The 16,358-nt window shown below is 43.2% G+C and overlaps 1 protein-coding gene across 2 annotated transcripts; it reads right to left on the bottom strand.

The window, feature by feature from the left end:
• Positions 1-295: 295 nt before the first annotated feature.
• On the bottom strand, positions 296-16,121 carry LOC116332069 (nuclear factor 7, brain-like). Of its 2 annotated transcripts, XM_039608437.1 has the most exons (3): positions 15,763-16,121; positions 999-2,297; positions 296-762 (listed from the first exon to the last, which is right to left on the bottom strand). In XM_039608437.1, the coding sequence occupies exons 2-3, from the start codon at positions 2,286-2,288 to the stop codon at positions 412-414; spliced, it is 1,641 nt and encodes a 546-aa protein (XP_039464371.1). In that variant the 5' UTR covers positions 2,289-2,297; positions 15,763-16,121; the 3' UTR covers positions 296-411. The 2 variants fall into 2 exon arrangements, 1 of the variants encoding a protein (XP_039464371.1); XR_005611468.1 differs by lacking the exons at positions 296-762; positions 999-2,297 and adding an exon at positions 11,647-12,388.
• Positions 16,122-16,358: the final 237 nt, after the last annotated feature.

The raw sequence follows: 16,358 nt of genomic DNA, 5'->3' as shown, positions 1-16,358 counted from the left end.
AATATAATCATCACTTTAAAATGATGTAATTGGAAGAATGCAGCAGTCTGTACTCCACCTGCTCCTTTCTGCTCCACACCTCCAGGTGGAGAACATGGATGTATGAATCTCTACAGACTTCTTTGAATATTATCCGTTTTCAGTGACCACATCAAAAATCCTCACAGACCCAAAATAATCACTTTTTATCCAAAATATCCAACCCCCTCAGCTGAACTCTGAATGCTACGTATGACACCCACACATGATGAAGCTTTTGGACATTTATTCTCTGATTTTTGCTCTTCCGCTCAAGTCTCCATTAGTGGGAACATTTCCTGATTCAACTTTTCTTCAGTTTCAATCTAATTCCATGAGAATCACATCAAAGTGTGAATCACAGTTCATCAAATAAAATTAGTCGTTGATCGGCTAAGTTTGATTGACAGGACAGATGATCAGAGGTGCAGAGTTTTTACCACCAAAATTAGGATTGGGACTGAAGTATGGGTGGAGTTTGTGAGTGAAGGAGCGGCCAGTAAAGGAGTAGATCAGAGCTGCAGCACCTACATCATAAAAGGAGACCAGACCCTTCTCATAATCCACAAACACCCCCACTTTCTCAGGACCAGGATGAAGACAGAGGGGGACTAGAGGGGAAGCACAAGCACTGTACTCATTTCCATTTCTCAGCCTCACAGTCCAGAAACCATTCTGAGGACTCGCTGTGATTTTCCCCTTCCTGTTGATCGACTCTCTGGCCACTCCTAAATCCCACTCAGTCTTTCCTTTAACCCAGGGGTCCCCAATCTCAGTCCACGAGGGCCGGTGTCCCTGCAGGTTTTAGATGTGTCCTTGATCCATCACAGCTGATTTAAATGGATAAATTACCTTCTCAACATGTGTTGAAGTTCTCCAGAGGCCTGGTAATGAGCTAATCATGTGATTCAGGTGTGTTGACCCAGGGTGAGATCTAAAACCTGCAGGGACACCGGCCCTCGTGGACTGAGATTGGGGACCCCTGCTTTAACCTGAACCTCAAAGTAAAATCTGCCTGAAGAGAAACTCTGCTCTCCTAAAACACAAACACACTTAGAAAATCTCTCTGGGTTTTTTTGAAGATTCTTTGTCACATCACTATGATACACTTGTTTTCCGTCATCAGACAGGATGAGATTAGGATGTGCTGTATCAGGATCCAGAGTCACATCCACTGCATATTGCTGGACTCTCTTCAGCTCAGCCTCAAACACCTTCTTCTCCATGAGGTTCCTGATTGTCTGCTCCAACTGAGCGACAGCTCTCAACACAGTCCCCTCATATGATGGTGAACGGACTCTGACCTCTGTCCAGTCCTTGGTGGGTGGAGCAGCTTTCAGGGAGGAGAAGCTTTGGAGGAGGTGGAGGTGGTCTTCAGAGCGTGAGAGTGTCTTTACCTCAGAGCTTCTCTCCATCAGCTCAGAGATTTCCTGTTCCAGATCTTTGATGAGACCTTCAGCCTGTTTCTCTGTAGCTTCCTGTTTGTCTTCGATCTCCTTTATGAGCTCCTTCAGGCGTCTCTCTAGAGACTCCATCAGAGCAGTGAATACCTGAATACCTTCTGCTATCTGTCTGTCTCCAGCATCTTTAGTCATCTTCACTGACTCTTTGATCTCCTGAATCTTCAGTCGTCTCGTCTGGATCATCTGCTGAATCTCAGCATCTGTCTTCCCCAGCTCTGCCTTTTTCCCTTCAGATTCTTCTGTCAGAGATACAAACTCGTGGTTCTTGTGGTCTAAAACAGGGCAGAGCATGCAGACACATATCTGGTCGGTCTTACAGAACAGGTCCAGAGGTTTATCGTGCTTCGTACACATCCTGCCTTCCAGATTCTCCACAGCATCAATCAGCTGATGTGTTTTCAGACGTTTCACTGTCAGATGAGGCTCCAGGTGAGTCTGACAGTAGGAGGTCTGACACACCAGGCACGACTTCAGGGCCTTCAGTCTGGTTCCAGTGCAGATGTCACAGGGAACTTCTGGTTTGGCAGCTTGTTGCTCTAAGCTGCTGCTGCTGGCTTTCTGCTGAGCTTCACGTCTGAACTGAGCAACTATCTCAGAGATGAAGGTGTTGACCCTCAGCTGAGGTCTAGTGTAGAAAGTCTCGTTACACATGGGGCACTGACAGCTCTGATTCAGGTCCCAGTGCTGACTGATGCAGGTTTTGCAGAAGTTGTGTCCACATGGTGTAGAGACAGGATCAGTGAACACATCCAGACAGATGGGGCACAGAAACTGATCTTCAGATCGCAGGTTGCTGACAGCAGACATGTCTGCACTCTGAGGGACAATGAAAAGAAACACATTTTATTCAAAATTCACTTTAAATTTAATTTTAAAAAGAAAGAAACAAGCATCAGTAGTCTAAGGAGTTTGGAAAGAAAAGCATCTGGACTTCTTTAAGTTTCTTGAAGACGTTTCATCTGAGAACGACCTCCATGGGACAATACTCGGCTGTCCATCTGCATCAAAAGGTCAGAGGTCACTCTTTGAGGATGCCAATGTTCACATTTTGGACAGAGAAGACAGATGGTTTGAAAGAGGAGTGAAAGAAGCCATCTATGTCCACTGTGAATGACTATCTCTAAAAAGAGAGCGGGTCTTACCAAACCGACTGTCTGCCATGTATAATCCAGTTTTAAGATCCAGGGACCTGTGGAATTAAGGATTGAATTCCAGAGGTCCCGAATGCTGGGCAGGGAGACAGGCATGTGAGCGTGCGAAGACTATAGATGACCAGCAGTAAAATCTAACAGGATGAACACGTAAAGTGGGTGGCAACAAGAGTCTGACGGCTGTGGGGCTCAGTACCTTGTCAATCTTGAACAGCCCAATGTACTGAGGCGATAGCTTATGCAAAGTAGCCTGAAGAGGAATGTCCTTCGCAGCCAACCTCACCTCCTGACCTGGGGAGTAGACCGGAGCCTGGGTTTGCCGCTGGTCGGCATAATGCTACTGGCGGTCCTTACTAACACCTCCCCTGTCCTGGCCCAGGTTCGCCGGCAGCACTGGAGATGATGCTGCACCGACAGAACGGCCAGCTCCCTCTCCTGTTCCGGAAACAATGGGGGTTGGTAGCCTAGGGAAGCCTCGAAAGGAGACAAACCAGTGGCAGAAGAGGTTAAAGTGTTATGCGCGTACTCAACCCACGGTAAACAGGAAGCCCAGGTGGACGGATTGTGGGAGGTGACACAATGCAGTGTGGCCTCTACCTCCTGATCCAGGTGCTCAGTCTGTCTATTAGACTGGGGGTGATATCCCGAACTCAAGCATGGTTTGGCCCCAACGCAGCACAAAAGGCTCTCTACACCTGAGAAGTAAATTGCGGGCTTCTGTCAGACACTATCTCAGAGGGAATTCCATGAAGCCTGAAAACACTTAGAAGTTTCAGATGCAGTGGGGAGCTTCTTTAAAGCTATGAAATGCGCGGCTTTAGAGAAGCGATCAATAACGGTGAGGTCCTGATGATTCTGGAAGCCCAGTGACAAAGTCCAGAGCAATATGGGACCAGGGCTGATGAGGTGTAGATAAAAGCTGTAGAAGTCACGATGGGCACCAGTTTCATGTACAAATAGTACGTGCCGACATGTACTCCCTCACGTCTTTCTTTAAGGTGTCCCACCAACAATGTCCCTTAATAAAAGAAGAGGTCCTCCTTTGACTTGGATGGCAGGTGAATTTAGCAGTGTGGACCCACTGTAAAACTTTAGCGCGAGCAGCCTTGGGCACAAAACACCAACCCACCGGTCCTGTGCCTGGATCAGGTTCTGTGGTGAGAACTCGATCAATGACCCGTATCTCCCAAGTGACTACCCCAAACTTACAGGTAGCTGGCAGGATGAGCAGGCTCTCCGACAGGTCCTCCTCCACTTCAAACTGCCGCAATAAAGCATCAGGGTTGGTATTTCTGGACCCTGGGCGATAGGAAATCGTGAAGTCATAACAAGTAAAAAACAACGACCGTCGAGGTTGGCGAGCATTAAGTCTCTTAGCATTTCGAAGGTAAGTCAGATTCTTATGATCTGTCCATACGACAAATGGGTGCTCTGCACCCTCCAATAGATGCCGCCATTCCTCCACAGCCATTTTCATGGCCAAGAGCTCACGATCCCCCACACTGTAATTCCTCTCCGCCTGGGACAACCATCATGAAAAATATGCACATGGATGCAACCTGGATGAGGAGTCTGAGCGCTGAGACAGAATGACCCCCACTCCCACATCAGAGGCATCCACCTCTACCACAAAAGGCTTCATAAGGTCGGCCTGGGTCAAGATGGGTGCCGTTGGCAACAGGTGCTTCATCTTCTGAAAGGCTGCCTCCGCCTCAGTCGTCCAACTGAAGTTTTGAGGAGGTGAGGCGAGTGAGCGGGTCTGCCACCAAACTATAGTTCTTAATAAAGCGTCTATAAAATGGGCAAACCCCAAGAAGCGCTGCAGATGTTTCCGATTAGGGGGCGTGGCCACTCGGTGACCGCTTTCACCTTTGCTGGGTCTCTCTCCACCTGTCCTCCTGCCAGCACATATCCGAGAAAGAAAACAGATGAAGCATGAAGCTCGCATGTCTCTGGCTTGACATATAACCTGTTTTCTAACAGTCTCTGGAGCACTGCTCGTACATGGGGCACATGTTCCTGAAGCCTCTTGGAAAAAATCAGGATGTCATCCAAATAGACGAACACAACCCGATCTTAAAAAATCTTGCAACACGTAAATCACTAGAGCCTGGAAGACTGCGGGTGCATTGGTTAGCCCGAAAGGCATCACCAAGTACTCAGTGTGCCAAATGAGGGTTAAACGCGGTCTTCCACTCATCCCTCTCTCTTATGCACACTAGATGGTAGGCGTCGCATAATTCCAATTTAGTGAAAACTGTGGCATAGTGATGTGCGATACCACTGATTTCCTTTCCGATCTGATACCAAGTAAAATTCAGGGTGGTATTGATGAAACTGATCCAATACCGATACTTTGTACAAAAACAAAAATCTTTTATTGTATCTCAAATTATAGCATTATAATGATTACAAGACAGACTACTACTACTACCGAAAAGTGCTATATAAATGCAATCCATTATTATTTTTATTATTATTATCTCCAATTGACTCGCTAATATAATTAGCATCACCAGTGCAACTACATGTTGGCTTCAAATATGAGAGACAACAGAAGCATTTCAAAACACTTGTTTAACATTAACTCAAAATATACTCATAATTAAGAGCATATATTTCTCATGGTCCAGTATAACCAACTTTGGAACTAGTAATTTGTGTCCTGGTATCAGTTTAGTCAGTCTCCTTTAACTTTTACTATGTTTACCATAGAAACTCAAATATAGAAACCCACTCCCTCATTCTTCCACGGTTTTTTTAGTGCACTCTCTGAACACTTAGATGGCACACTTGTTCTTGGAGGCGACCTCAACCTTGGACTAAATGAAGAAATGGATAGGCTCAATACAGCAGGAACTCAGCGTAATTGGCAGTCCACAAATATAATCAAACAGTATATGAGCGACTTTTGTCTCTGCGATTCATGGCACTCCCTTCACCCCAACAGTAAGGAATATACTTTTTTTCTCACATGTTCATCACTCCTACTCTCGTCTGGATTATTTTTTGGTCAGCAGCTCACTGACATTTCAGACACTGAGATTCACCCTATAGCTGTCAGCGATCATGCTCCTGTATCTTTAACACTAATGCACAAGAATAATACTACGCCAAGTAAAAACTGGAGATTTAATACATCACTGCTCAAAGATGAAGACTTTATTAAATATTTTAAAAAAGAATGGACTTCATATTTAGACTTCAATGACACTCCCGGAACATCAGCATCTGTCCTCTGGGAAGCAGGGAAAGCTGTGATGAGAGGTAAAATAATTTCTTTCTCATCACATAAAAAGAAAGAAGAAAACAAAAATATTCAGGAATAAGAAAAAAAACATCAAATCACTAGAAGAAGCCTGCGCGTCCCACCAAGATCAGGAAACATTGAACAAAATACGCAAACAAAACTAGAATTAAATGAGATAATTGATAAAAAAACAAAATTCTTAGTACAAAGACTACGCTTACAAAATTATGAACATGGTAATAAATCCGGTCAATTTCTAGCAAACCAGCTAAAAATAAATAAAGAAAAAACAACTATATGTGCTGTTCAAGATTCATCTGGGAACACAATATGTGACCCAAAACAAATAAACAACATTTTCAGGCATTTCTATAAAACGTTGTATTCACCACAAATAAACCCATCTAAAAAGGAAATTGATCAGTTTTTTGACAACAAAGCTCTTCCAAAATTATTAGACAATCATGGCACTGGATTTGCCACTGATGCCAGGTGAACTCCAGGAAGCCCTGATAAGTATGCCCAATAATAAGGCTCCAGGTCCAGACGGCTTTCCTGCAGAATTCTACAAAGAATTCTGGACGATTCTAGCACCAGTTTTTTCTAAAACCAGGCAAAGACCCTATATATGCCTCAAGCTATCGTCCAATATCCCTTATAAATGTAGACCTTAAAATAATCTGCAAAGCTCTCTGAAAGAGATTAGAGAAAATAACCCCCCTTTTAATTCATCCTGACCAAACTGGTTTCATAAAAGGTAGGCACTCATCAACAAACACACGTAGATTACTTAATTTGATAGACTACTCATACAGTAAAAACATCAAAACTACAACATTTTCTTTAGATGCAGAAAAAGCGTTTGACAGAGTTAACTGGAAATTTCTATTTGCAACTTTACACAAATTTGGTTTTGGATCCTCTTTCATTAATTGGTTAAAAATATTATACAATTCCCCAACAGCTTGTGTCAAAACAAATGACCAAACATCCTCCAGCTTCTCTCTCCTGAGGGGCACCAGGCAGGGATGCCCACTCTCCCCTTCACTGTTTGCAGTTTTTATTGAACCACTAGCAGCAGCAATTAGACAGAATTCAGTAATTAAGGGCATAAAATGCAAGAACACAGGATTAATACTACCTAACTTTCAATTTATCTCAGGATGGCTAAAACATACCTTCTTAGACGAACCTTGGCTAGATGTAGAACAAGCACTTTGCAATAATCTAGAGATTTCAGACCTACCATTTATCAGCTCAAACATCCAACGACATGAATGCTTCAAAAGCGTCAGCATCAGCTCTTCTCTGACAGCATGGTGGGAGTTTCTAAAATTGACGGAGTCTTCATTAATCCCATGCAAACGTACACCTATCTGGAAATACCCTGACATATTACAAAACAATAATATGATAAACTTTTCAGATTGGATTGGTAAAGGAATCAACTATTTAGAACATATATTAGAAGGAACAGTTGAACTACAAATACCACCAAATGTGGTACAATTTCTTACTCTTAAAACCTCAAAATTACTTTCCAAAATATACAGAATGCTTTCTAAAACAGATGAATCAATATCACTTCCTATTGCGAAATGGGAAGCGGATTTATCAGTTAACTTAGACCAAAACTTCTGGTCTCAGATATGCTCAAAAACCTTTCATTTAATTAGAAATCCCAGTCTTCAATTAATTCAATACAAAATACTACATAGAGTGCACTATACAGGTAATCAGATGTTCAAGATGGGCTTTACGTCTACCAACAACTGCTAACACTGCCAAACCAATTCACCGGACAATTATATCCACGCTCTTTGGTTCTGTCCACCAGTTCAGAAGTTTTGGAGCGAGATATGTGAAGACTTATCAAAGTGTCTGAAATGTAACATTCCAACTTCCCCTTTAGTGTGTTTGTTGGGCAGCTTAGATAATGTCACTACAGAAAAGAATATAGCCCATATGGTTTTCACTGCCCTATGCATAGCCAAGAAAACAGTCCTCATGAACTGGAAAAATAAAAATAATCTTAATTCTAACCAATTTAGAAATGATCTATTAGATTACATTAGTCTTGATACAGCCTCTGCCACCACATCAGATCAATTGCTCTGGGCTCCTTTGATCAGCTCCATCACCTAGTGGGGGTGGGGGGTCATAGTTTGGTTCCATCTTCACTGTTGTGATTGGTGTGGGGGTAGGGACAGGCTTAGGGCATCGGGGGATTCCCCAGGAGCATCTTCCTTGGAGGGCTCAACCCAGGATTGCAGTCATGGCCTATTAGGGGCTCTGTTGGCTCTTAGGTGACGGTTTCCTCGTGGCTGCATGCAGCGGGGCCAGGGGAGGGTCTGTGCTGACGGACATGGGTTACTGACCTGGTAGCCTGGCTGCCCCTGGGTGGGTCTGGGGGTGCTCCGTCTCTGGGCTGGGGCTTGGGTCCTGGTTGGTGTGTCGCCGGGGTTTTGGGCGGGTGGGTGTATGAGGGCCCAGCCATGGCGCAGGGTGCTGCCAGTGCATCGAGCCACCTGGGGGGCTCTTCAACTGGTGGGGGAGGCTGTTGCATCTTGCAGGAGGTCTCCTCTCTTCAGGAACTCACTCCGCAGGAGGAGGAGATATAGGGGAGGTGGAGGAAGATCTCAGCCTTGACGTCTATTGTCTTGTGTAGTCTGGAAGATGAGTGGATGACAGGGTGGGTGCAGTTTTCTCTGTGGTGGGGTCGGGTGGGCTGTACCGGGCTCTTTGGGGCCGGGTGACGCTGCTGAACCTTTCCCTGGTGGGTTGCAGAGTATGGGGGTGCCTACTGGGGTCAGTGGGGGAGCTGGCCCCAGGGAGGGGTCACTGGCCCCTCCTTCCTTCCCTCCCCATCTCCAGCTTCCTCCCTCTTCCCGCTCCACCACAATCACCCACACATGCAGGGCCTTCGGGTAAAGGTGTGTCACCAGGGTGCAGGGAAGGCATCCCCTCCTCTGTCCCCTTCTGGCTGCTTGTGCCTCAATTTTATCCCACAACTTAGACATTCACATTACTCACACTCTCATAACACATACTGTACATATAGGACCTTGGGGGTGGGCACGCTACACGGAATCCAAAAGACCACCAGGGTGTACAACCTCACCCCTGGCGCCATTGCCCACCTCTCAATTTTAAATACACGTAGACATTGAGGGCTTATCAGGAGGGGCTATGCGCTTACCTTCACACACTGTCGTTCTCTGCTGCCTGTTGGAGCGGGGGGGCTGGGAGGAGGAGTTGGCCGTCTGATTGGGGTCTGGAATGTGGGGGCTCCCTGCTGCTGCGGAGTCGGGGCGGTCTGCTTCTCTCCACCCCAGGGAAAAGAGTAACACTACCTGGGTCTGGGTGCAGTTTCCCCCTCCAGGGGCAAGGGTACCTAGACCTGGGGCTTAGAGTACGCTTGGGGAGTGTGATTGTGTGTACAGTGTCTCTTTATGTCTGTCTCCACATTGGGTGAGTGTTGAGTAATTGCATATGAGAGCATGAGGGTGGGAATGGATGTTTGTATCTGTGTGTCCTGGTTGTTTGTGTCTATATGTCAGGTTGGGTATCAGACGCCACCTCTCTAGGGACATCTCAGGCCCTCCAAGGTATGGAGGCCTATCTCCCCCCACCACTCCTCCTGCCAGTGACAGACGGCCTCAGACATCGGTGCATTGGTGGTTCTTTGTGTCTGGGGATGGGCGTCCAGGTACACACCGGCTCACTCCTTGGTGGTTGCTTATCGGGGCCTGGAGCCTGGGGCTCGCTCGGGCCACTTCGGGGGTGGGGTGCCCTCGGCCTCTCGGCCTGGGGCTCGGTCACTCTGGCACAGCTGGCTGCCGGCGGAGCTCACGGGCACGTCACTGCAACCCCCCCTGGCTTCTGCTCCGGCTGCTGAGTGACCCCTCATCTGGGACTCTCCTCAGCTCTTTCTGGGATAGTGGCACGGCTGCCCCTCTGTTGGTCTTCCCTGGTCTCTTGTGTTCTGGGGGCCTCTGGATGTCTGGAGTTTTGATCTCCTCCATACCTGCTTCATGCCCTGGAGGACGGGGCAGTGGCCCCCCACACCCTCTAGCAGATCATTACATGAAGGAACCTTTTAAAAACAAGCGCGTTCATGCTCACAGGTGCACACACGGGAGCTCACACACAAAAAAGAGACACCCTTTTTGGCTCGTACCTCAAAGCACACTATGCGCTGTCAATCTTACGTGCTGCACAATAATGTTTAATATTTGGTATTTACTGTTATATTCCCATATATCATCGTTATGTTGTTTATTCTATTGCTCTCGTTTTCTTCTGCTTGTTTTCTTTTTTCTTTCTCAGCAGGTGATCCAGGTGATTGATATTTTTATTTTTTGTCAGCTTATTTTGTTGTTTTTTGCCCTTTATCCCCGTCCCTCTTCTCCATTGTTTTTCTTTCCCTCTTTCTTTCTCCCTTTTCTTCTCCTCATTCAAGTCTGTCCCTTATCTAGCAAGTGAAAATAATAAATAAAATAAACTATAAAAGGTGAATCAAATAGACCATTACAGCAAGGCTGGGATGGTCCATTTGGTAAAGTAAATCCGTTGGGCAAAAAAAAAAAAAAAAAAAGAGATTCACAGTCAGCTAAACTCTCTCTTGTAGTGATGGGATTTCCGGCTCTTTTTAGTGAGCCGAACCGTTCACTAAAAAGAGCCGGCTCTTTCGGCTCCGAACCGACTCTTCAGTTGTTTTGTTGCTTTAATTAATTTATTATTAACAATAATATAAACTTATGCACAAAAGGAATTACTAATGTAAAAAAAAAAAGTGGTTTTATTTATATGTAAATATATGTGGTGCCCCCTAGAGACAAAACACGTACAAACTCCGAAGCACATTTCTAGCATGAACTGAACTTCCAAAACAGAGCTACCTAGATCACTTAAATTACACAATTGAAAGCATATGTGTATTGTTTGTGTATTTATACACAAGCACTCATATACAGTCAAGCCCACAATTATTCATACCCCTGCTAAATTTTGACTTAAAGTTTCTTTTGTTCAACCAGCAAGTTCTTTTTTGACCACAAATGACACAGGTGTCTCCCAAAAGATAATAAGACGATGTACAAGAGGCATCATTGTGGAAAAAAATATTTCTCAGGTTTTATATATATTTTAGCAAAAAGTCAATAGCCAAAATAGCCAGGGCTATGAATAATTATGGGTTTGACTGTATATTCAAATAATTGAAGGTAATGAAGATAATTGCAGGTAAATGAATAAAAATGTTCATTTACCTGCTACTACCACACACCAAATCCGGTCATTGGTACTTGCTGGCTTGTGCAGCCACTAGGTAACAAAAGCTCAAAACTGAGCCTAGCATCCTGGAGCACTTCTGTTGTCTTTTGTACGTGTTTTGGAGTTTTTACGCGCTTCTGAGTTTTTACGTGTTTTTGAGTTTTACGTGTTTTGGAGTTTTGGAGTTTTTCCGCGCTTCTGAGTTTTTACGTGTTTTGGAGTTCGTACGTGCTTCAGGGTTTGTACGTGCTTTAGAGTTCGTACGTCTTTTGGAGTTTGAACGTGCTTTGTCTCTAGGGTTCACCGTAAATATACTTTTATTTATTCACTCCACATAAAATGTAATAAATAAATGATATAATACAAAAATCAACTATTCACATTTCAATTTTTAACTATTTAAATTTTCAGCTTTTTCCTTTTACAAATTTACAGTGAAACAACACAAAACACGTCCTCACATGTCATACATTGTATGACATGTGTAACAATTTCTGCGCTGCACTCTGCCTATGTTCCACTTCCTGGGACTTTGGAATTCACTTCCACCAGATCTCCAGACCACAAACTCTCTCACTACTTTTAAATCACGTCTCAAAACCCATCTATTCAGAAATGCATACACCTGATCCTGTCTTAGTCCATTTTTATCTTGCTCAGATTTTATACTATTATGCTTGTGTGGTTTTTTTAATGTTAAAATTTTATTTTGCTATGTTTTATTATATTGCATTGTTGCTATTGTTCTTGTGCTATTGTAAGGTGACCTTGAGGGTCTTAAAGGCGTCTATAAATAAAATGTATTATTATTTATTATTACCAAGGAGATCATCATAGACTTCAGGAGAACACACTCCCTGCACACCCCACTAACCATCAACAGTGCTGCTGTGGAGAGGTTAAGCAGCACCAAGTTCCTGAGTGTGTACATCTCAGAAGATCTCTCCTGGTCAAAAAACACTGCATCACTGGTCAGTGAAGCCCAACAGCCACTCTACTTCCTCCACAAACTGAAAAGAGCAATAGCCTCCACCTTCTGCAGAGGCACCACTGAGAGGCTCCTGCCGGAAAAGTTACAACAGCAGCGGAGAGGATTGTGGATGTTTCTCTTCCTTTCCTCCAGGACATCTACCGCACCCGCCTCACGCAGAAACCTCTGCATTACAGGTGACTACACTCATCCATCCAACAGCTTCTTCAGTTTGCTGCCATCAGGAAGGAGACTGAAGAGCCTTCAAGAAAGAACCAGCAGACTGAGAGGCAGCTTTGTCCATCAGGCTGTCAGGATGCTGAATTCACTCCCTGCTCTCACAAACACGAACTCCAGACCTGCATCCACCTCTTGCCTCTGAACCCCCTCCCCCCCAAACATACAAACTCTGAACCTTCACCGTTGCCTTTTCACTGACTGCCTCACCGCTATTTGCACACGATCTTGCCCACAATTACTATGATTGTGTTGGACACTGTTGTTTATATAAAATTGTATAGTATTATTATTATAAGACTATATTTTTTATTTTTATCTTTGTATCATTGTAGTGTATACTGAGGGCCATGGGAGTAATTTCAAATTCCTGTGTATGACTGTACATATGATCTTTGACAATAAACCTGACTTTGACATTCACTACATTTAAAGTGCCTACTCTCACCTCCACCCAACTCTGTCTTTTGCTGCTACAGACATGTTTATCTTCCCCTCTTCTTTTCAAGTTTTTTTTGAGTACAGCATTTTACAGAGTCTGACATTATTTTGGCAAAGCTCTCCACACTCAGTATTAATCCATTCAATATTACTTTTAGTGATCTCTGGCCGATGTAAGCGCGTGTCATTACTGCCGATGTGAATTATGATTTTAGCACATTTGTGTTAGTCCTTGTTACAACCCAGCTCAAGCCGCAACACAAAAAAGGAGATGAATACCAGAGTGTTAGTGAGAAGAGGTTTTATCTTAAAATGGCATAACAGGTTGGCTAAAATGACTGGTGCCACCAAGGCAAAGACAAGTGAGCTCCCGGAAAGCTTCCCTCAGGTATGCTTTTAACCACACCTAACTAGCTGTAGTTAGGTGTGAACACTGAAGAGATTAGGGACTGCAGAGGGACGTAACAGTCCAACTTGGGTCCAATATCACCTGCTGAAACACAGTTGGCTATGGTCACTGTGGGTCTCTGGTGTCACTTTTCTAAGAAAAGATTTACCATTTACCAGTTTACTGTTTCTTTCAGCGACTCTGTGCTGAGTAAGAAAAAAAAATGATTGGAAATGTGAACAGGTTGGCGTTACATCGGGGGTTTCTGTTTTAGTTTAGACTAGAGATGGACCAATCCGATATTACGTATCGGTATCGGTCCGATACTGACCTAAATTACTGGATCGGATATCGGAGGGAAATAAAAAATGTAATCCGATCCATTAAATATAAAAAAAACACCTCACAAAACTTGCGACACGGCGTAACTCGGCTCATAACCGTAGCACGTCGGAGCAGTGTGCATCACGTGATAGAGCGGCTGTGTGTATTTGTAGCCTCGCTACCAAACCAGCATTTCATCTCCGAGGAAGTTATCCCAGAGAGAAGTAAAGCAAGTGTGTAAGTTCATCTCTGAATGTTTGTAAAGCGTTCCCACGTTAAGCTTAACAACCGATATATGCAGCGACTGCCTCTCTCTATCCCTCCCCTTCCTGCGGCTACTTCAATCGTGAAACTGCTTAATGATCAGCTGATCGGCTTTTCTGTCGTGAGTCCGTCTCTCTTCTTTGTTTTTGGTCCACTTTGCACCAGAAAGAGGAAACCAGCGGCTGAACAACAGCAGCACGTTTAAGCTTGATAAGCTGTTGTTAGAATTTATTTAATATTACTTTCTACACCAGGATCCTTTTCTACGTAGCTGACGGCTGGTAACTGTGCAGGGGCGGATCTAGCAAAGTTTAGCCAGGGGGGCCGATAGACATACTTTTCTTTCTTATTCTTATTTAAAATGTCTAGCTTTTAATAAATAATTATCTGAATCTTACACCCAAAGTTTTAATCTGATGTAAAATGTATAGAAGTCCATTACTGTATATAGTAACTGTTAAGTCTAATATACCCTAGTAAGCTATAGTACTTTTTCCTTTGGGAAGATACCATCTGTGCAGTCTGCAGTTCTGTTGAAGAAAGATGTTGAATCTATTTAATTATTCTTGAAATATAATTTATTTCTGTGCATTTTTTTTCACCCTGCATCAAATTAAAGTTGATTATGTCGATTAAGCATCATGAGGTGGAGGGTGGGGGGTGGTTCCCTATTTTTTTTTTTTTTTCTGGGAGTTTGCAACCCTGTTGCTTAATATTTCTGCTAAGTACTCTTTAAAATACCAGAATAGGAAGGATGGAGTAGGTTTAAGTTTATTAGATTGATCAGTGTTGCTGAACTATGAAATATTTTGAGCGCAGTGTATTTTTTACATACAGGTATAACAGAATAGCTTTAGTGTTGTTGTTTATTTAAACTTGAGTATGAACTTATACAAAATGCAGCAAGATATTAAAAAAACAGTTTTATTGATTAAAAAACACTATATCGGATTCATATTGGTATCGGCAGATATCCAAATTTATGATATCGGTTTCGGACATAAAAAAGTGGTATTGTGCCATCTCTAGTTTACACTACCCTTCCTCCTCACCGTCACACAGCCAGCCTGTTGTCACGGCTGCTTGGAAGGACGTGCTGGGGGAGAGTGAAGCCTGCAATGAATATCAACGCCTGAATAGTTAGAGGGTTATTTTCCATAACCAGGTCTCCAATTACCTGAGCCTGGAGGCCAGGCTATATTTATTACATGACCTTTAGTGCTAAAAGAAGCCAAGGAGTAAATAAACACTGAGCAAGGACATGGCTACAGGCCATGCTGCTGGTGACACAGTAAGTGCATACTAAGAAGATAATTTCGTGGTTATTCAAGAGAACGTTTGCCCTGAAACGCCCTGAAATAAGTTTATAAATTATCAGTAATAAAACCCCACAGATATGACTCCACAGTGAGAGCCAACACTGATTACAATAGTAGTTATATTTCAGTACATGCCAAAGGTGTGTGTTCAGTCAACACACACACACACACACACGTTTTGAAAATCACATAGTTTGACCATAAAATCCTAGAATAATTAGTATTTGAGATTGCTGCAGCAGCATCATTAAAGAAAAATATCTTTCCATGTCACTGTGCTCGTATTTAAATATATAAAAATTTGAAGTTTTTTATGTAAAACATAAAAAGAACAAAAACTTAAGATGTTAAAGATGTCCTGATGAAATTTAAGAATATCTACATCACTGGTGTATCATACCATATATACCATATACCATCTGAGAGTCCACAAGGCGAACACTGAAGTGGGTTTTAGAAATACAAGATGGTAACATGAGACATGTTCACAACACTAACATCTAGTTTAAGGTGTGACAAGTAAATGCATCACAGAACCTAAAAAGGAGCTGCTTCTCGCTACATGTTTTCAAATAAAGTACAAGTGATTTGCTCTGGAGCCCTGATGAAGTGAACAGTGTGAAGATTTGTGTAGAAACAGGAAGTGTGATCAGCTGCACTCACCACTGTTACTGAGAGAAACCTGATGGACTCCGGTGAATCTTCTTTTAGAGACGAACAGGATACGACTGCAGCTCTGCTGTTGCTCTCTCACACTTTCACTTCTGGAAAAGGGTGTTGAACTTCTTGTCTTTGCTCCACCTCTTCACTGTAAAATCTAAAATTGTGTTTAATTAAAAATATTAAAAAACAACACATTCTCACTCCCAAAGAATAATATTTTATGCTAGGTGACAAATCATCAACATATTATGCTTCCAGGCACCCAACACACCCCTAAATGAAGAGATCGGAATAATTGAGGAAACATGGGAACCGTTTGGAATCAATCTACACAGGTTCGTTCATGTTACTTAAAATCGCTTTGATAAACACCATCTAACGTCATTAAGGTGCTGGTTAAGGAAAGGGATTTTATCTTTTTTTTTTTTTTTTTTTTTTAAATATATACCATTGACTTTATCATTGAATTTTGGAAGAATTCCAGGGAAAGTATTCCCTTCCAATTTCGTTCATTGGTGGGAATATGGATGTTGGAATCTGAATTCCAACCTAAAATCATTGCAAAAAATGACAACCAGGGGGCATAGCACAACTAG

The sequence above is a fragment of the Oreochromis aureus genome, linkage group 3, assembly GCF_013358895.1.
Source record: "Oreochromis aureus strain Israel breed Guangdong linkage group 3, ZZ_aureus, whole genome shotgun sequence".
Lineage (NCBI taxonomy): Eukaryota > Metazoa > Chordata > Actinopteri > Cichliformes > Cichlidae > Oreochromis > Oreochromis aureus.
Note: the sequence above shows the minus strand (reverse complement) of the source record. Positions and strands in the feature narration are given on the sequence as shown.